The sequence below is a fragment of the Pristis pectinata genome, chromosome 17 (genome assembly GCF_009764475.1).
Source record: "Pristis pectinata isolate sPriPec2 chromosome 17, sPriPec2.1.pri, whole genome shotgun sequence".
In the NCBI taxonomy this organism is placed as follows: domain Eukaryota; kingdom Metazoa; phylum Chordata; class Chondrichthyes; order Rhinopristiformes; family Pristidae; genus Pristis; species Pristis pectinata.
Window position 1 is genome coordinate 12,725,383 of NC_067421.1, and position 21,670 is coordinate 12,747,052.

The window sequence follows — 21,670 nt, forward strand, 5'->3', positions numbered from 1 at the left end:
GGGGGGGGGGGTTGATGAGACTGTGGGAAGAATAAGAAGTGGGATTAATGTAAGGGGGTGGTTGACGGTCAGGGCAGAGTTGGTGGGCTGAAGGGCCTGTTAATGTGTTGTATCTCTCTATGACTCTGTGACTTTAGATGGACAAATGCAACGAGTGGATAGAAACAGCACCGCCTGCAAGTCCCCCTGAGTCGTGCACCATCCTGGTTTGGGAGTACATTGCCATTCCTTCAGTACCACTGGGGTAAAAGCTGAGACTAAAACAAGAACAGAGGATGCAGGAAACACTCGGCAGGTCAGGCTGCATCTGTGGGGAGAGAAACAAGAGTTAATGCTTCAGGTCAAAGCCCCTTCATCAGGGTTGTGAAGGAGGCAGAAGAAGCTGGTTAAGGCTGCAGAGAAGGCGGGGAGGGTGATGCTGTTCATGGGGTAGCCCCAGTTTCCCCCTTTAGATGTTCAGCATCTGCAGGTTTGATTGATTTTCAAACAACCTGAGAGTGCCAGTCCAGAGGGAGTGCCCGATTCTGACTGCACCAATTCAGAATTGCCTCCTCCTTCACAGAGGCACTAACTACTTATCTGGTCAACAACACCCATGTCCCAGTGCAGTGGCATTAGACAGAGACAGAATATAACTGCACTGATGCACCATTTATTGCCTCTGAATAGAGATGAATTTCTAGGCCACTTAGATATTGAGTGTTGAATCTTCCTCTTGTTTTGTCTTAGACAGTGCTAATGGTGTCATTCCTTTCCAGGGCCTTATGATTGAATGCCTTGGCAGGCGAGTACTCATCCTTGGTGGTTATTCGCTCATGGCTGTGTGGTGCACTTTAATAACCCTTACACTAACCTATCAGGTAAGAAGCCTCCTGTATTGTCATTTACAACCATGAGTTAACATGATTCTCTTAAATATACAAGTTTCTAAACTTGGGAAAGCATATTCCACTCTGCCGTCAAACAGCACATTCACAGAGTGTGATCTTTGCATCTATTACATCACTGGGCGGAAGATCAAAGTCCAGGAGCGCTGATTTCCAGTTACAATCCCCATACTTGATGGCATCTCTTCAAAGGACCCTAATTTCTGAAATGAAAATGCCACCGTGGTATCTATGCCTAACATTAGTGTTTAACAAGAGTGTTTGAATCCGGGCATCAGTTTGCTTTGCAAACAGGATCCGTTTGCTGGTATTGGAGATCCTTAGTGTCAATCAGTCCGATAATTTGGAAGTTAGGACCTGGAGCTTTAAGAACCAATTAATGAGTCATAGTATACAGTGCAAAAACAGGCCCTTCGGCCCATCTAGTCCATGCCGATGTGAACTTCTGCTTAGTCCCATCTACCTGCACCTGACCATATCCCTCCAATCCCCTCCCATCCACATACCTATCCAAACCTCTCTTAAACGTTACAATTGAACCCGCATCCACCACCTCTGCTGGCAGTTCGTTCCACACTCGCTCCACCCTCTGAGTGAAGAAGTTTCCCCTCAGATTCCCCTTAAATATTTCACCTTTCACCCTAAACCTATGACCTCTAGTTCTAGTCTCACCCAACCAGAGGGGAAAAAGCCTACATGCATTCACCCTATCTATACCCCTCATAATTTTGTATACCTCCATAAGATGAGAGAGAGAAAAGAGACATTACGAAATCCAAATGTTCCACGATCGAACCCAAATGACACCTCAGTGTCTACTCAGCAGTGACTACTCCACCACATCTGCCTCACCCCGAAAGGCACTCGAATCATGGCTGTCCACACAAATACCTGCTTCCTTCTACAGGTCAGCAACTAAGTGAACTCCACTGCTTTGTTCCGAAGTATCTGCCACCCTGAAAAGCATCCGAGACGTGGCCGTCCACACGAACACCCGTTTCTCTCGACAGGTTAACGACAAAGTGGACTCCACCGGATTACTCCCAATTTCCATACATGGATTGTAGTGACAGACACGGTTATTGTTTCTCATCCATCAGTAGGGAAACTAGCAGGCTGGTGTCTCTCGCTCTCTTCTCTCTCTCTCTTCCACTGACTCCGACTGACTCATTCTCCTGCGCTCCAGGGAATAAAGTGCTAACCTATTCAACCTTTCCCTATAACTCAGGTCCTCAAGTCCCAGCAACATCCTTGCAAATTTTCTCTGCACTTTTTCAAGCTTATTGATATCTTTCCTGTATGTAGGTAACCAGAACTGCACACAATACTCTAAATTTGGCCTCACCAACGTCTTGTACAATTTCAACATGACATCCCAACTCCAGTACTCAGTTCCCTGATTTATGAAGACCAAGGTGCCAAAAGCTCTCTTTATGACCCTATCTACCTGTGATACCACTTTCAAGGAATTATGGATCTGTACTCCCAGGTCCCTTTGTTCTAGCACACACCTCAGTGCCCTACCATTCACTGTGTCAGTCTTACCCTGGTTTGTCCTCCCAAAGTGCATGCCCTCACACTTGTCTGCATTAAATTCCATCTGCCATTTTTCGGCCCATTCTCCTATCTGGTCAAGATCACACTGCAAGCTTTGATAGCCTTCCTTACTGTCCTCAATGCCCCCAATCTTGGTGTCATCCGCAAATTTGCTGATCCAGTTTACCACATTATCATCTAAATCATTAATATAGATGATAAACAACAACACGTCCAGCACCGATCCCTGCGGCACACCACTAGTCACAGGCCTCCAGTCAGAGAGACAACCAACTATTATCAGTCTCTGGCTTCTTTTGCTAAGCCTGTGTTGAATCCTATTGACTACCTCATTCTGAATGCCAAACGACTTAACCTCCTGGACCAGCCTCCCATGTGGGACTTTACCAAAGGCCTTGTTAAAGCCATGTAGACAACGTCCACTGCCTTCCCCTCATCGATCTTCTTGGTAACCTCCTTGAAAAACTCTATAAGATTGGTTAGACATGACCTACCATGCATAAAGCCACGTTGATGATCCCTAATCAGGCCCTGTTTATCCAAATGCTTACATATCCTGTCCCTTAGAATACCTTCCAACAATTTACCCAGGACTGACATCAGGCTCACCGGCCTATAATTTCCCGGCATATTCTTAGAGCCTTTCTTGAACAACAGAACAAAATTGGCTCTCCTCCAGTCCTCCAGCACCTCACCCGTGGCTAAGGACATTTTAAATATCTCTGCCAGGGCCCCTGCAATTTCTGCACTAGCCTCCCACAATGTCTGAGGGGACACCTTGTCAGGCCCTGGGGATTTATCCACCTTAGTTTGTCTCAAAACTGCCAACACCTCCTCTTCCGTAACCCGGATACGGTCCATGACTCTGCTACTCTTTTGCCTCAGTTCTATAGTCTCTGTGCCCGTCTCCAGAGTAAATATGGATGCAAAAAATTTATTTAAGGTTTCCCCCATCTCTTTCGGCTCCATGCATAGATGACCACACTGATTTCAAGAGGACCAATTTTGTCCCCTTGCTACCCTTTTGCTCTTGATATAGCTGTAGAAACCCTTGGGACTCTCTTTCACCTTGTCTGTCAGAGCAACCTCATGTTCTCTTTTTGCCCTCCTGATTTCTCTCTTAAGTGTTCTCTTGCGTTTCTTATACTCCTCAAGTGCCTCATTTGATCCTAATTGCCTACACCTGATATGCGCCTCCTTTTTCTTTACCGGGGCCTCAATAACCCTCGATAACCAAGGTTCCCTAAACCTGCTAGCCTTGCCTTTTATTCTAACAGGAATATACAGATTCTGTACTCTCAATATTTCACTTTTGAGAGCCTCCCACTTACCAAGCATCTCTTTGTTGGAAAACAGCCTATCCCAATCCACGCCTGCCAGATCCCTTCCAATGTTATCAAAACTGGCCATACTCCAATTTAGAATCTCAACCCTAGGACCAGTCCTATCCTTCTCCATGATTACCTTGAATATACTGGAATTGTGATCACTAGATCCAAAGTGTTACCCTACACACACTTCTGTCACCTGCCCTGTCTCGTTCTTGTTTTGTTGTGAATTAACACTAATTTGCGTGAGACAGTTTTAAGTACAGCTTATGGTTTATAAAACTCACAATTACAGATTTATTTCTTTAGAAAAGTTAGTTCTGGGTTTTCACATCAATTTTATCATTCATGTCGTTCCTAAGAGATGGATTTCCTAAGAAATGGATGAAAAGATCTAAAGAAAGGTACTCAAATGAGCCATTACACAGCCTACTGTTCAGCAGTGAGGAAGGAGTTGCAGCAGAGACTCACACCCAACGTGGGGTGTGGGGGAGGCACTGGCAAACCTTGCACACAAGGGTTCCATAGAGAAATGATTATTTCGGATGTACCTGGAGCTTTTATCCACTCTGCAGACTTCTGCCATTCTTGTCACTTTGGAATTTGGGTCAGCTAAACACAGAAGAGTCCGAGAGTCATAGAGTGGTGCAACACAGAAACAGGCCATTTGGCCCATCATGTCTATGCTAGCTATTGTACCTACCTACATCAATCCCATTTACCCACATTAGATCCGTAGCCTTCTATGCCTTGGTAATTCAAGTACTTGTCTAGATGCCTCTTAAATGTTGTGAGAGTCTCTATTCCACCATATGTTCAGCCAGTGACTCCAGACTCCAGCCACCCCTTGTCTGAAAAAAATCCTCCTCAGATCCATTCTAAACTTCTTCCCTCTCACTTTGAAATTATGCCTTCTTGTCTTAGACACGTCCAGCATGGTAAAAAGATTTTTACTAGTTACCCTATCTATTCCCCACATAGCTTTGGGCACTGGCTATTTCTCTACGTCCCACTCAAGAAAAATGACACAGGGTTGCCAGTTATAACGTAAATGGGGAAAGCATGGAATTAGGGAGAGCCATGAAGGAAACACTGACCATTAATAGCTGCCAGCAGCATGGGTAGGTTTATTAAGTAAGAGCAGTGCTTACTTTTGTCTAATAAAGAAACCATAATTCACATTTCAAAAGCCTTATGTAAAGTGAATAAAATCCAATAAAAAGTTATATTAGCTGATGTAATTCATCAACATAACTTCAGTCTTTTTACAGACTGTTAACAAATCACCACATTTTGCACCAAAAACTCCTGAAAAACATTGCGTGAATTACATGAACTTAACATGCTGTGGGACATCTTGTGGGAAAAATAAACATTTATCTTCAATGAATTACACATGATTTATAATGAATAATGTAATATAGGTCAGGGTTTGATTTTGGGGAACATATTCCTTGGCCTTCAAACTTACATCCAGTGTTGGGTAGTGCAATCAAAGTGAACTGATGAGTGAACAGATGTAAAGGTCACACTCACTCCATTTCACCCTTTCCCCTGTCTTCTGTATCTTCAATGCTAAAAATTAAACCGCTGCCACATCCCTGTTACATCTGGAGGGCCGTGAACCAACCTGCTCATCGCACGGCCCACGGACATTAGCAACTCAAAGATCGTGATCTCTAATATAGACTGAGGTCCTCGACCCGGATATGTAAGAAGGCAGGGATCCTCCCACTCTTATGTTGCATAATCTGCTGTCTTTTGGCTTTTGTGTTTGCAGGCTTCCTATTTCTGGATGCCCTACATGACCATGACCTTTTTGTTTGCATTTATTCTGAGCTTTGGCCTGGGACCAGGTGGGTATATTTATTTTAACCCTCAAATTAAAAAGTGATCACAGACAGCTGCATTTCTTCTGATACCTTGAGGGCAGCAAGCTTTTATTCTCTATCACTTTATCTGGCACTATTACCCTGTATTGCATTCCATGGGACATTCTGCAGTCTATTTTACATCTTCACCCATTGTAATAATGTCCTTGTGTCTCTGAATGCATCTCTAAAATCCGTCATGTTAAAATACCAATATGGTACTTCAAGTGATCTACATCGCATTTTCAGGCCAAGCTATGACGAGAATATAGGGGTCTCTAAGTCCACAGTCAGGAGGGTAACGTGCTCGTCACTAAGTTCACAGTCTCACCAGAACAGAAGTTTGGGATTTAGAAGCAATGTCTTGTGCAGGGATTGGTCGCCACACACATGATGGATTCTGGAATTGAATGTAAACTGGTTCCACCCTGGATTCGTTTTGTCTCTTGTTTCTCTGAACACCAGTCCACAGCGGGCACCAGAGCAAATGGAACCTGTTTACTGAAGGACTCCGCCACGTAGAGCCAGGTTAATTCATCTGGGAGACTAGTAGGGAGGTAAGTTTAAAATATCTGGTCAGGGGGAAACGTCCTGAATTGCATTGAACATTAGTTTTACATGAATAATGATCTCAATGGAATGCAAACTGAATGGGACACTAATCCCTAATCCCATTACTTTGCTGCTGGGTGAATAAATTAAAGTCACTCACATGACATGTAGTAACTCTGTTCTTGGCATATACGATCATTCATTACATTCCTCTTATTTTTCCTCTGATCTTTGCTTAATTTCCTTAATTTTCTTTTGTGTGCATTTCCCATAGTTGCATTCCTGCTGCCAGCATCTTAGCTAGTCAATGCAGGACCTCATCGCTGGCATTTAAGGGAAAAGTCCAGTAACTAATGCCTTGCGTGGCAGTGCATCAGCCTCATTCCTTTCTCCTTGCTTCTCCAAGTGCAGCAGATCGCCAGTGGAATGCCTACCCTCAGCTCTCAGTGGTTCAGACATGGTGCTGGTGATGGAGCTGCTTCCCTCTGGAGCTACTCACAGAGACCCCCCAAATCTCAACTGGCTCCATTGGGGTTTGCTGGCGGTGCAACGGTTACATTACTGTGCCAGCAATCCAGAGACCTAGACTAAACAACCTAGGGGCTTCAGTTCAGCCATGGTAGTTATAAAGTCGTAGAGTCATACAGCACAATAAAAGGCCCTTCAGCCCACTATGTACATGCTAACCTTCAAGTACCCATTTCTACTAATCCCATTTTCCAGTACTTTCTCCATAGCCTTCTCGACATAACTTGTCTAGACATTTTGTTAAATGTTTTACATATTAAATAATCAGGCATATAATTGGTAATTGGTTTATTATTGCTACATGTACCAAGGTACAGTGAAAAACTTTGTTTTGCATGCCATCCATACAGATCATTTCATCTCATCAATGCATTGAGGTAGTGCAAGGAAAAAGCAATAACAGAATGTAGGATATAGTGTTACAGCTACAGAGAAAGTGCAGTGCAGGCAGACAATAAGGTGCAAGGGCCACAACGAGGTAGATTGTGAGGTCAAGAGTTCATCTTTATCGTATAAGGGGACCGTTCAATAGTCTTATAACAGCAGGATAGAAGCTGTCCTTGATCCTGGTGGTGTGTGTTTTAAGGCTTTTGTATCTTCTGCCCGATGGGAGGGGGAGAAGAGAGGGATGGGAGGGGGTGAAGAGAGGGATGGGAGGGGTCTATTGTTTAGGTTGGCTGCTTTAACAAGGCAGCAGGAAGTGTAGATATAGTCATGAGTAATTGTTTTCAAAAATTCGTTAGGTAAGGAAATCTGGCCATTTAACCTGGCCCCGTCTATATGTGGGTGACCTGGCCCTGTCTATATGTGGGTGACCTCACCCCATCTATATGTGGGTGACCTGGCCCCGTCTATATGTGGGTGACCTGGCCCTGTATATATGTGGGTGACCTGGTCCCGTATATACGTGGGTGACCTCGCCCCACCTATATGTGGGTGAGCTGGCCTCCAGAGCGCACTCATGTGCCTGAATCCTACATGGTCCAAGAAGCCGCTCAGCTTCAGGGCACTTAGGGATGGGCAATAAATGCTGGCCTTTCCACATCCTGAAAAATAAATGTTAAAAGACAAGAACACACCAGAAATATCAGACATTCGCTTCCAGATCTGTGTTGCACTCTGGAGATGGCAGTTGTCGCTTCTTCAGTTTCCTAAATATAAGTATCAATGGAAACATTTGACCTCTGGGAGAGCTGGATTCCCCAAAGTGACCAGGTAAAGTAACCTGAAAGTTGCCAATACAGACTTAGTATTAACTTTAGGCATCTTTTTCAAGGGGAAAGCAGACAGAAGGAGGTTTAACAGGAGAGTGTCCCGGGAACTGCAGTGAAGTAATGGAACATCTGTGACAATGATGACAAATCAAACAACCAAATGAAAGTCAGCCAAATTAAGTAATGTTCTAAAAGTATCCAGGGAACGTCAGGTTGAAAGGAGGGTCTGGTTGATCAGATCGAAAGAAATTCAAAAGCAAGCACTGGGCTCGAATAAACCAAACGGCAGAAAGGAAGGAAAGCAAGAAATAGCCAAGATCAAATGCAAGGCTTGAGGTTAACGTAGTTTGCATTGTCAAGAAATGGGAATGCCAAATGCACTAATGGGGTGAAGAGATTTGAAACAAATCTGTCACTAATCAGTAAGCTTCAAGAGAGAGTACTGTCCTTAGAGAGCAAAGGGGGCTGATAGCAGGAAGATTTTTGGGGCACATGGTTCTGGGTTCAGGACCTGAGTGAAAAGGTCAGGCTTGAGCACAGGCCTTCAGAGAATGGAGCCAGGCCCAAGTGCAACTGTGCGGGATAGAGAGTCCGCTACTGCAAAAGGCTGACTTGACCACGGATTGTTGATGAAAGAAGCAAGAGGGCAAAGTAGGAGATCTGGTGAACCTACCCAAAGGATCACCCCAGGTATGAGACACTCTCCAAACATTGTTCACGTTCCAGAAGGAAAGAGAGTTATATAAACAGATTTCAACCCCAACAGCGATGTAGCCAGGCCAATATTAACCCCTTCCTCAGCCTTTCTAGAGCAGATTATGAACTGGTGATTATTACGTTGTTCCTTGGGAGAGATAATTGTCCACTGCATTTCCAACAAGTGTCTGCAAATGGGAGCATGGAAATTGAATTAATTGAATACTTCATTTGACTACTTATAAACCGGGAAAATCCCAGTTGTTCAGACGGCAGATAAAACTGTGGCTGGAAAGAGAAAGTAGCCAGCAACAGAAATGATACAGAACCAGATCCTTTGGGAAAGAGCACATCTTGGTAGATGTGTAAGTTGGAGGTGTCTAGCAAACAACAAATCCAGTAGTATACACATCCACAATAGGGAAATATGTTGAAGGAAACAATGTTCAAAATTTGCAGTTCTCCGTCAGACTGCAGTGTCGGGCTCACTGCCGGAGTTAGATTCTAGCCCAGCTGCCTGCCAAGCACTCCAGGTTTGCCCCAACCAGAGGCAATGGCTGAGCTTTGGAGCAGATTAGGAGGGGTCAGTGGAAGTCCAAAGATGCCTGAAATGTGTCCTGAGCTACGTTCCTTCTCTAAAAGAATTCACCAGGTCCGTGGTGAGGAATGGGGGTGGAGGGAGAGAATAATCGAATCAGTGGGAACGGGATTGTAAGGCAGTAGGAGGGATCAGGATGCAGTGCAGTGAATACCTCCCTACACTGACTCACCGAGGTGAATAATTCAACTGGCAAATCCAACTTTTATGTGTCAGCTTGTGCCTGTGTTGGTGTTTCCAAGAAGGACCACTCTTGCACAAATTTAATTTGAAATATTTCTTTTTTAATGCAGTTTTACTAGGGCAGACACGGTAGTGTAGCAGTTAGCATAACACTTTAGAGCGCCAGCGACCCGGGTTCAATTCTGGCTGCTGTCTGTAAGGAGTTTGTACGTTCTCCCCGTGTCTGTGTGGGTTTCCTCTGGGTGCTCCAGTTTCCTCCCACATTCCAAAGAAGACGTACGGGTTAGGAAGTTGTGGGCACACTATGTTGACACCAGAAGCGTGGCGACAATTGTGGGCTGCCCCCAGAACATTCTACGCAAAGATGCATTTCACTGTGTGTTTCGATATACATTTGACTAATAAAGATACCTTACGTTAACCTCGTAGTTTACGTTTGTGGGGATAAGCCAGTCTCCCAGTTAATTAAGTAACCAACTAAAACTGGATACAGCTGTTGATTACTGTCAGCTGACTCAACTTGTAGTGCCCAGGAAAATAAACCTGTGGGTTCTGCTAAAGAACAGGGAGTTTCAGTGTGGTGTTCAGTGCCTATCGACACAGGGAGTTTCAGTGTGGTGTTCAGTGCCTGTCGACACAGGGAGTTTCAGTGTGGTGTTCAGTGCCTGTCGACACAGGGAGTTTCAGTGTGGTGTTCAGTGCCTGTCGACACAGGGAGTTTCAGTGTGGTGTTCAGTGCCTGTCGACACAGAGAGTTTCAATCTCTTCCAGGGGTTCCTACTCTGAAGAAGTTTTCCTCCTCTCTTCAGGAGTTCTGTGAGGCCCTCTCTCACTGCTCCTCTTCCGTGATGTCTGCTGCTCGCCAGCTCTTCGACTCGCCTGTCACCTGTACTCACCTCTCCCCCGCCTGCGTGTGCTCCTCCCCCTCCCTCCACCTTCTTATTCTGGCTTCTGCCCTCTTCCTTTCCAGTCCTGATGAAGGGTCTCGGCCCGAAACGTCGACAGTTTATTTCCCTCCATGGATGCTGCCTGACCTGCTGAGTTCCTCCAGCACTTTTTGTGTATTGCTCCAGATTCCAGCATCTGCAGAATCTCTTGTCACTCAGTTTTAGTGTGGTGTTCAGTTCCTATTGAGGCCCATGTCCATGGAGGGTGGGTATTGTTGAGCGAGGGTCTTCAGTGAGGCAAGAGCAAAAGTGCAGCTTTATATTTAAATAATTATTTAACTTAAGACCGGTCATGTGTGGCAGCCACTGCAGGTTGGAGCTGATGAACAGCAATGTCATCCATGGCAACCATACCTGAAGTAACTGCTCTGTGAAGAATCTTGGATCAGACATAATGAGCTGGATTTGGAGATTTGGCTATTGCAATACATCAGGGAGGGGACAAGTACATTGACATGTTGTTCTGGGAGGCAGTTACACCCTTAGATGAAGTACTGCAGAGGTGGTCAGTCAGCAAAGGTGTGAGCATGTGAGGCAGGTATGGGGATCCTGCAGGTAACATTTCAATAACCTCAGCCTTTGTACTTGTTCAACAGGTACAAAATTCTTGCAGCCTGTGCCAAGAGCAGACACTGTGGGATGGATGAACAAACTGACCACCAGCTTGTACAGGGGACCACTCAAGTTAGGGATGTGGAAAGGAATTTGCATGTGACAGGGGACAGTGTGGTTCAGCAGGATAGATACTGTTCACTGTGAGCATGAGTCCCAGTCTGTGGTCCCTGCCCAGTGTCAGGATTAAGGATTCGAGAGGAATTTGGAGCGGAAGGGGGAAAAGTTAAGGTTGTCACGGTCGATGTGAGAACGACCGACACAACTGGGACTAAGGAAGTGGTTCTGCTGAAGGTGCAGGAGCAACTGGGATCCAAGTGAAAGGTAAAATCTCTGGATTACCCCCTGCGCTGTGTACGAATTGGTGTGGGGCCAATAAGATCAGAGAGGTGAACGTATGGTTCAGGGACTGGTGTGGGAGAAATGGCTTTCAATCCATAAGGAACCAGAATCTGTACTGGGAAGGAAAGAGATGTTCCATTGGAATGGACCTTACTTGAATCAGACTGGCACCAGTGTCCTTGCAAACTGAATAACTACAGTTGTAAATAAGACTTTAAACTAAATAGTAAGGGGGCAGGAAGATAGAGCTCTGATGAGGGGAAATTTAGGTAGTTAACAAGAAAGGACAAGGTGATAGTGCAGGTTATACAGGGTACCAACATGGGTATTGATAACCAGAATATACAAACACTTAAGCTTCCCTCCAGTTAGGACCAGGGGAGGGAGAATCTGGTAAAGGGACAAAATGGAAGGGTCTTTGTCGGAATGCACACAGCAGTTGTAACAAGATAGATGAATGAATGGTAGAAATGGCAATAAATGGGTCTGATCAAAGAGCCGTTGCAGAACTGTGATTGCAAAGTGACCAAGGGTGGGAAATAAATATTTCTTTTAGAAAAAAGTGTCGGGTAGCCCTGATAATAATGAATGGGATAAAACAAATAGGAGAAATAATCTCAGCTTGGAAAATCAAGAAGTCGAACTTCAGTGGAGTTAAAATGTAGCAAGAGTCCAAAAACTTTGGAATTCCCCATAGGATAGCATAATATAAACAAGGAAATTAGAGGTATATGTAACAAGGGTGACACAGTAATCTACACATAGACAGGCAAGCCAACTCAGCTGCAATATTGTGGAGAACAAACCCATGGAATGTATATGAGACGGTTTTCTAGATCAGTATGTTGAGAAACCTAGTAGCAATTAGGCTATTTTCAAACCAGAATCATGCCATGAGAAGAGACTAATTAATAATGTGGTAGCTGAGGAACATTTTGTGAAAAGTGGTCATAATATCATAGAGTTTTGCATTAAGATTGAAAGTGATTTAGTTCAATTTGGAAAAGAGCTCTAAGCCTGAGGATTGGTAAAATTTCAGATCCAGCAAATGAAAGCAGGGTAATGATAAGGAAAGTGAGAGTAGAACATGACAGTGACCTAGCAAGAAATATAAAAACAGACTGTGAAATCTATAGCTACGGAAAAAGGAACAGACTGGCAAAAGTTAATGTGGGTCCCTTACAGACTGAGACAGGAAAAGTTATAGTGAGGAATAAGGAAATGGCAGAAGAATTAAACAAAGATTTTGTGTCTGTCCTTTGTATCCAGTACACAACAAAATCTTGCTGCAACTAATTAAGAAAAATGGGTCCAGAATGAATAGGTAGCTGAATGAAATTAGCTTTCAGTCCCATTAATTTCTCAAAACAATTCTTGTACCTAATGCTAATTTAAAGAATTGTTGGGAAGTAGCAAATGTAACCTCACTACTTAAGAAAGAAGAAAGAGAAAAAAAATCAGGAAATACAGACCAATTAGTTTGATGTTAATAGTCAGGGAAGTGTTGGACTCTGTCACTAAGGAGATGGTAACAGGGCTTTAGAAAATGAAAATACCTTTGGGCAGAGCCAGCATGGATTTATGGCAGAGAAATTATGTTTAAAATTTTTTAAGGCGCAGCTAACGGAATCGATTTTCACCATTGTAGTGGTGAAAGACTGAGAATTAATGTACAACAAGCAATTAGGTAGGCAAATGACACCTTGGTCTTTATTGCAAGGATATCTGAGTGCATGAGTAGAGACTTCTTACTGCAATTACATAGGGGTCTGATCAGACCACACTAGGATATTGGAGCAAAAAACAATCTGCTGGTGGAACTCAGTGGGTTGAGCAGCATCTGTGGGGGGAAAGGAATTGTCAACATTTCGGGTTGAGACCCTGCATCAGGACTAGTTTGTCTTTTTGATCCAGATTCCAGCATCTGCAGTCTATTGTGTCTCCACACTGGAATACTGTGTCCAGGCCTGGTCTCTCTAAGGATCCTCTTGCAACAGAGAGAGTGTAACAAAGGTTCACTGGGTTAATTATTGGCATTAGGGATTCTCCTACAAGGAGGAATTAAGCAGACTGGACCTACAGAAGAATGAGAGGTGATCTTGCTGAAACATGAAAAAAATTCTTACAGGGCTTGACAGGGTAGATCCAGACATGATGTTTTCCCTGAGTCTGGGTGTCTAGAACCAGGGGTCACCGTCTCAAAATAAGGCGTCAACCAATCAAAACCAAGAGAAGGAATTTCTTCACCCAGAGGGAAATGAATCTTTGGAATTCTCTATGTGAGAGCACCGTGACAGCTCAGTTGCTGATTATATTCAAGGCAGAGATCGATAGGATTTTGAATATTGAGGAAAATCCAGGGATTTGGGGTAAGTCGTTGGAAGCTGTGCTTTTCCGCCATGATGTTACAAAATGGCCTGCTGAGTTCCTCCAGCATCATCGTGTTTTTCATCTGGGTTCCAGCATCTGCAGTCCTTTGTTTCTCTTCCTCCCATCATGTTACTGCATGGATTATAACGCACACAGAAGCCAGTTCCGTGGGTATATAGAGCCAGTCCCTGACGTTTTCACTATGAGCAGCAGCAGCATAGCCCTGAGAGTGGTTTTGCAAACTCACGTGCTGCTAATCCAACAGGGTTCAGTGAGAGGATTTTATGCCAGTTGACTCAATTTGAGTAACCCGTTTACTTTGTGTGTTTCAATGAGTTGTTTGTCCTTCACCAGGGGGTGTGACCAACATTGTCACGGGGGAGTTGTTCACACAGACGGCAAGGCCGGCTGCCTACATGGCCAGTGGCTCCATGAACTGGCTCAGCTTCTTTCTAATCAGCATTACATTCCCATTTATTGTGGTAAGTACCAGTGTTTATCTAGTGAAACCATTGCATCGTGTAGAGTCCAGATGAAGGGTCTCCGTCCAAATCGTTGACTGCCCATTTCCCTCCATAGATGCGGCCTCACCCACTGAGTTGCCCCAGCGCCTGTATTGTGCTGTATCCCAGAGCCCACCCATATCCCACACCACCCAACCCCTCCGACTTGGTTCTCTCATTTGTTCCCCCATTACCTGTGAAAGGCCTCCTGGTATGGTAAAAAGGAAAAGATTAACAAAAGTTAGCGTGGGTCCCTTACAGGCTGAGACATCATTACACCCCTCAATTATGCCAGTGTACCTCACCCTTTAACACTCCAGCCCAGCTCAGCCCCCACACAAATCGCCGCTGTGTATTTTGAGGAGAGGGGTGCCTCTGCCACGTTTAACCCCAGCTCTGTGCTGTCTGCGTTTGCCGTCAGGAAAGCATGCAGCACTTCTGTTTCCTCGTCTTCCTCGTCGAGTGCCTCCTCATCACGCTGTTCGTCTACATTGTCCTACCCGAAACTAAAAACAAGTCCTTCGTGGAGATTGAGAAGGAATTTCGAGCTCGGAATTTCAGGGGGGTTTCACCGACCGTGACCGCGGACGGTGATGTCAGAGATGTGCGGATGTCAAACTTCTGAAGACCTTGGTGCACTGGCAACAATGTTCTTTTTTTACTCCAAAATAAAGTTTATACATCATAAGAAACAAACTATATACAACAATAAAACAGTGCAAACCTTTACATTCGTGTACGTATCAATCATTAGTGTTACCTTCTTATTAAAAACACAGCACCGATGCCACACCGTGTAGCTCCCTGGGGTGCTACTTCAATCCCATATTTACAATCTTTAAGGGGCTTCCTCGCCTGACCCCGCCCCCCCCTCTCCAGTGGCAGAAGAACCCTAAACTGTAGTCCTTCCCACTGAGCCCCTGTGTTGGCTGCGCCCAGCTTCAGTGCGTCCCTCAGCACGTACTCCTGCAGACGGGAATGCGCCAGCCGGCAGCATTCCCCTACGGACATCTCGCAGTGCTGGGAGACCAACAAGTTTTGGGCAGACCGAAGGGCATCTTTCACCGAGTTGATGACCTTCCAGCAGCAGTTGATGTCCGTCTCTGTGTGTGTCCCCGGGAACAGCCCGTAGATCAGAGAATCCTCTGTTACACAGCTGCTGGGGATGAAATGTGACAAGGACCCTTGCACCTTTCACCACACCCTCATCGCAAACCTACAGCCCGCAAAGAGGTGGGCGACCGTCTTGTCCCCAGCGCAGTCCTCCCGGGGGCAGAGCACGCTGGGACTGATGTTTCAACCATGCAGGAAATATCTGACTGGGAGGGCCCCTCTCACCGCCAGCCAAGCGAGGTCTTGGTGCTTGTTGCTGAGTTCTGGCGATGAGGTGTTCTGCCAGATGGTCTGGACAGCCTGCTCAGGGAACCACCCCACAGTATCCATTGAGTCCTTCTCCTGCAGTACCTGCAGGATGTTCTGTGCTGACCACTGCCTGATTGACTTGTGGTCAAAGGTGTTGGTCTGGAAGAACTTTTCCACGAAGGACAGGTAGCGAGGCAGCGTCCAGCTGACTGGGACGTTGCGTGGCAATGGGGCCAGGCCCATCCTTCGCAACACCGGAGACAGGTAGAACCTCGGTACGTAGTGACACTTGGTGCCCACGTACTTTGGTTCCACGCACAGCCTGATGCAGCCACAGACGAAGGTGGTCATCAGGATGAGGGTGACACTGGGGACACTTTTGCCCCCATTGTCCAGGGACTTGTGCATGGTGACCCGTCAGACCTGCTCCATCTTGGATCTCCAGATGAACCGGAAGACGGCGCGGGTGATTTCCAAGCCGGAGGAGGGAGGAACAGGCCACACCTGCGCCAAGTACAGCAGCCCTGAGAGCACCTCACACCTGATGACCAAGTTCTTCCCAGTTATCGATAGGGAGCACCGTTCCCACTGTTCCAGTCTCTGTTTCACCTTCCCAATCCACTCCTGCCAATTTTTGTCGCACGCCCCAGCTCCTCCGAACCAAAGCGTCAGGTCAGGTTAAAACACTCCTGCACCACACACAGTTGGCGCTGCTTTGTTCCAGTGACCAGCTGATGTCAGACCCCTTATAGACTTACTGGAATGGCTTTGTTGACTGTTGATTATTAAGTCGTCAGTTCAAACAAAAATCAACAACTTAAGCTTTTTTCTTACTGTGGAAGTGCCAGTTCTGTGGCTGAGTTCCGTGCTCGGTGGGCCCCTCAGGGGATCACATGTGTCGTGGACGACACCAATACGATTTTGATATGAAGTATTGAGTGTTGCGGTAGCACGCGTAGTGACGTATGTGTGTTTTCGCAGGTGTTAGTTTGCAGTAATCTCTGAAGTTCTGTAGTTGATTAGATGATCTTTTCTGTATTATATGTATACATTTGATATTTGTAGTCTTCTGTAGTGCTTTTAGCTAATAAATGTTTTATACAAAAAAAAAGTGCCAGTTCTGACAAAGGGCCTTTGACACGAAATGTTAACTGTTTATTGCACAATTTATTATCACAATACCACTTGACCTGCTGAGTGTTTCCTGTTTTTATTTTATACCAGTGCCATTTAAAATTTCAGTTGGAATAAAATAGATAATAATCCTGTTATGAATATATAAAATAAAAAGAATCATCATTTCTCCTACACAGAGGTATTACTTTACATACTCCACTTTCAGAACTGATTCCAGTCGTTTACAAACACGGGATCTCTGAAATACTTGGATTGAGTTAGTACTCAGTCAGTGGTTGCTGAAATACTTTCAAACTTAGCAGCACATTGAAGCAAATGATGGAATCTTGGCCCTGTGGGTTTGCTAAATGAAGTGAATACCGAATCCTTGTTGATGTGCACATTCAGGCAGAAAAACATTCTGCCACTGTGTCTGCGCTGGCTACTTCGAAATATATTTTATATTTATTTACTTACAGGATTGGAAGTCGATGTCAAGACCAGCATTGATTGCCCATCCCTGATTGCTGGTGGTGAGCCACCTTGTGCAGCCACTGCAGTCCTTCTGGTGAGGGTGCTCCCACAATGGTGTTCAGGAGAGAGGGCCAGGATTTGGACCCAGCTAAGGATGACTGGTGATACACTTCTAAGAGTAGGCAGTTTGTGCTTTGGAGAGGTCCTGTAGGTAGTGGTGTTCCTGAGCACCTGGTCTTCCTGATGTTGAGTTGAGGATTTTGGAAGTGCTGTTGGAACAAATTTGGTGAATAACTGCAGTGCATTTTGTAGTCACTGGATGCTAATATTGGAGGGAGCGAATGCTTAAGGTGGTGAATGAGGTGCAATGAAGCAGGCTGCTTTGTCCTGGATAGTTTCAATGAGAGCTGTTGGAACTGAACACATCGAAGCTATTGGCGAGAACGCCTCTGTGCTCTTGCACTGTGCTTTGCTGCTGCAGGATACCCAGCCTTTGACCAGCCACTGTACTTATGCAAGTGGCCCAGCTGACGTTCTGCTCCAATGGCGCCCCCTACAGTGTTGACTGCTGGATGACTTGTTGATGCTAAGTTCAGTACAAATGGTAGATTTTGGTGGGAAGACTATGGAGGTCAGTTATTATCTGGAAGGTGCAGGTCTAGGCAGAGAATAAGGCGATCTTGGAGTACTTATACACCATTCACTACAGGTTAGCAAGATCATATATAAAGGCAAACCAAACACTGGGGGGGGTCATTTCCAGAGGGACAGATTTGAAGAATGCAGCAGCTATGCTCAATCAAGGAGACACAGGAGACTGCAAATGCTGGAATCTGGAGCAACACGCAAAGTGCTGGAGGAACTCAGTGGGTCAGGCAGCATCTGTGGAGGGACATGGACAAATAGTCCAGATGAAGGGTCTCGACCTGAAACATCGACTGCCCATTTCCCTCCACAGATGCTGCCTGACCCACTGAGTTCCTCCAGCTTTTTGTGTGTTGCTCTGAAACTTTGGTTAGATTGCACTTAGACTACTGGTATTCTTCTGGTCACCATATTACGGAAAGCATAGAGAGGCACAGATGGGTCCAACTGCAACAAAACCCAAAAGCCCAACAACATGCAGGACTAAAGTAATTTTCCTGATTGTCACTCCACTAACCTTCAGCCTTCGCTACCAATGAGTTGTCAAAATCACTTTTGGCATCACCACCTCCGTGTTCACCTCCAACTCACATCCAATCCTGGTTTGGAAATGTAACACCATTATGTGCTGCCAGGTCAAAGTTTTGGATTGTGGGAACATTTTCATCATAGGTTGCAGTGACTTTAGAAGGCAGAAAGCCACCTCCTTTTCAAACATCTTAGCCTTGCTGCTACCTAGGACTGAATTGAACATAGAACACTACAGCACAGTACAGGTCCTTCGGCCCACAATGTCGTGCCGACATTTTATCCTGCTCTAAGATCTATCTAACCCTTCCCTCCCACATAGCCCTCCATTTCTCTATCATTCATGTGTCTATCTAAGAGTCTCTTAGATGTCTCTAATGTATCTGCCCCCACAACCTCTGCTGGCAGTGCGTTCCACGCACCCACCACTCTCTGTGTAAAAAAAAACTTACCCCTGACATCCCCCTTATATCTTCCTCCAGTCACCTTAAAATTATGTCCCCTCGTGTTAGCCATTGTCACCCTGGGAATAAGTCTCTGACTGTCCACTCTTTTTCCCAGGGCAAATAGTAGAATAGTAAATATATTTTATGAGAAAATTGAAACGAATTCCAAGTCCTCAAGTGCCCCCTGCTGTCACTGAATACCTGGAAAACGATTGTCATTTACTACCTTAAAACAGAATTTTTGATGTCCAGGCAGGCATGTGATACCAATTGCTTATACCACACCAATATGTCCAGTGGGTGAATGTAGCTTTTGTTTTGGACAAGGACACAAGTTGCAATCTATGGTTGTTGCTTAAAAAAACACATATCTTAATGACAAGGCCTCAGGCAGAGCTAGTGAAGCTGCTGTCTCATGGCCCTAGTAATCTGGGCTCAGTGCTGACCTCTGGTGTTGCCTGGGTGGAGTTTGCACATTCTCCTATGACCGTGTGGGTTTCCCCCGGGTGCTCCGGTTTCTTTAAATTTAAATTTTATTTACAGCGTGGTAACAGGCCCTTCCGGCCCAACGAGTCCGCGCCGCCCATCTTAAACCCAAATTAACCTACCCGTACGTCTTTGCAATGTGGGAGGAAACCGGAGCACCCGGAGGAAACCCAGGCAGACACGGGGAGAACGTACAAACTCCTCACAGACAGTGACGGGAATCGAACCCCGATCGCTGGCGCTGTAATGGCGTTGCGCTAACCTCTACGTTACCGTGCCATTCCACATTCCAAGGACGTGCAGATTGGAAAGTTAAAAGGCCATTGTAACTTGGTGTAGGTGAGGATGGAATCTGGGCGGGGTGGCGAGTAGTGGGAGCTAACATGTTTGAAAAGGAAGTGGGGGAAAAGAAAGAAGATTAGTTTAAATCAATGATGTTTGGTATAGACTCAGAATCCAATGAAGTTCTGAATTCCTTGTCTGGGGAACAGAAGAACATTACATTCCCACTGGGCTCAGAAGGATTGTTATTCCTGTTCGAATATAAGGATGGACTTAAAGAGAGAGGGAAGTTTCTCAGGAGGGCTTGCAAGGGGAGTCAGTTTTGTTAACAGGAAAGGTTTGAGAAAATTTATTGATGCAAAATGACTAGACTTACTGGAACATTGGCTGTGAAATTCTGCAGAGGTTTCTACTGCAAATTTGAAAAGCATCAACATCCTTTTCAGCATTTCTTGGCATTTGTTCTGGATTGTGAGATCTCCCACAGACAAAACACAGATGCTGGGATAACCCTAAAGAATCTCAAGGCTTTTTCATTGCTTTACTCTCTATGATCAGTGAAGATAAATTATTGTTGAATTAAATTATTCTGAACAGAAGGTCCATTCGTCTTACTGCATTTTTCAGTCTGCAGCAAACTTTGATGCACCAAGAGTTGGCTGTTGCATCTATTGCGGTGTATTTTTAAGTCAGAAGATCATGGGTTCAAGTCTTATTCTAAAATGATGGGCACATGATTTTGTCTGATAGTTCAGGGTTGTTTTGTGTTGTGTTCTGAGAGATACAAATCTCTGGACAAGACATTATTTCAAGCCTCGCCTGTGCTCTCAGATCTGCCTAACAGCTCCTGTGGCCATTTCTGAAGAGTACAATGTTTTCCTGGTGCCTGGTTTGATATTTATTCCACAATGATTACAACAGAGAAAGGTTTTTCACTGTTTACTCTCCCAGCCCACAAACAATGGTCTGAATGGCCTCCTCTGTTGTGAAATCCTATAATTCTTTGATCGTGTTTTGTGGGACTTTGCTGTGTATATTTCCATAAGTTAAAATTGTGAGTGGACTTCAACAGCGACTTCTTTGACTGAAGGTCCCTGGGGCCCTCTGAAGTTGCAAAAGGTATGCACTCAATGCAAGTTCACTCTCGAGAGTTAGATGGAGAAGCACATTTGCAGAGAACCAGGGGAAATTCTAAACTTCTTTTGTTTATTTGTGCCTTTTTGGGGTGTTCAATGATGATAGCCAATGAGAATGAAACAAGATATTAATGAGCCTGAAGGAGGGAAGAATGTGCATTAGTAGAATTCGCAGACACTTGGATGACCAGAACCAAGGCTGGTTGGCCTTTGTAGACTGTGGATAACCTGTTCGCTGCGTTATTCCTTGTGGCTCTGCCTCTGTTTTCTCTGAGTCACCTACAAAGCCTAATATTGCTCATTCCATACATTGTGGCCTGAGTCTCGGTCAACATCTCCTCTTATTCATGTACTTCCCAACTTTTTCTTTCACTTGACACTGCTCACATTTTTCAAAACCATGGTTTCTTTCTGTTCCACAAGGCCAGCAAGTCAATTCCTCTCCCAATCCCACCTCCCCCCCCCCCTTCTCCCAGATCCAGATCCCCTTCTTCCAATCCAGGATCACCTCCTCCCCATTCCAGAATCCCTTCTCCCAAACCCATCTCCCCAGTCTCCCAATCCCAATTCCCCTTTCCCAATCCCAGATCCAGTCCCAGATCACCTCCTCCTAATTCCAGAACCCCTTCTCCCAATCCCATCTCTCCCTTCCCCAAATCCCTGACGCCCTCCCTCCATTCCCAGATCTCGGGCCTCCCAAACCCAGCTTCCCCTTCTCCTAATCTCGGATCCCGATCCCAGGACCCTTTCTCCCGATCGATATTCTGTTCTTATTCGGCATGCTGCTCTTCCCAACCATTGCCAACCACTGCCTCTTTGCACCGATCTTCCTCACCTGCATTTTAATCCCTGACTCCCTCTCTTTCCCAATACTTGGCCTCCTGCCTAACAATTTTGCTGCCCCCAGAACACTCTACGCAGAAGATGCACTTCACTGTGTGCTTCAATGTACATGTGACGAATAAAGAGATCTGATCTTATCCTGCTCAGAGCTCCCATCCTCCTCC

At 45.3% G+C, this 21,670-nt stretch overlaps 1 protein-coding gene across 2 annotated transcripts in view; it reads left to right on the top strand.

Moving 5' to 3' along the window:
* The window catches only part of slc2a11b (solute carrier family 2 member 11b), a 60,738-nt gene extending 45,841 nt beyond the window's left edge, over positions 1–14,897 (top strand). For both annotated transcript variants that reach the window (XM_052032088.1, XM_052032089.1), the window contains exons 9-12: positions 759–860; positions 5,553–5,628; positions 14,040–14,167; positions 14,610–14,897. In XM_052032088.1, coding sequence (XP_051888048.1) covers positions 759–860; positions 5,553–5,628; positions 14,040–14,167; positions 14,610–14,813 — 510 coding nt within the window. In that variant the 3' untranslated portion in view covers positions 14,814–14,897. The remainder of the gene's footprint in view (positions 1–758; positions 861–5,552; positions 5,629–14,039; positions 14,168–14,609) is intronic.
* The last annotated feature ends 6,773 nt before the right edge of the window (positions 14,898–21,670 follow it).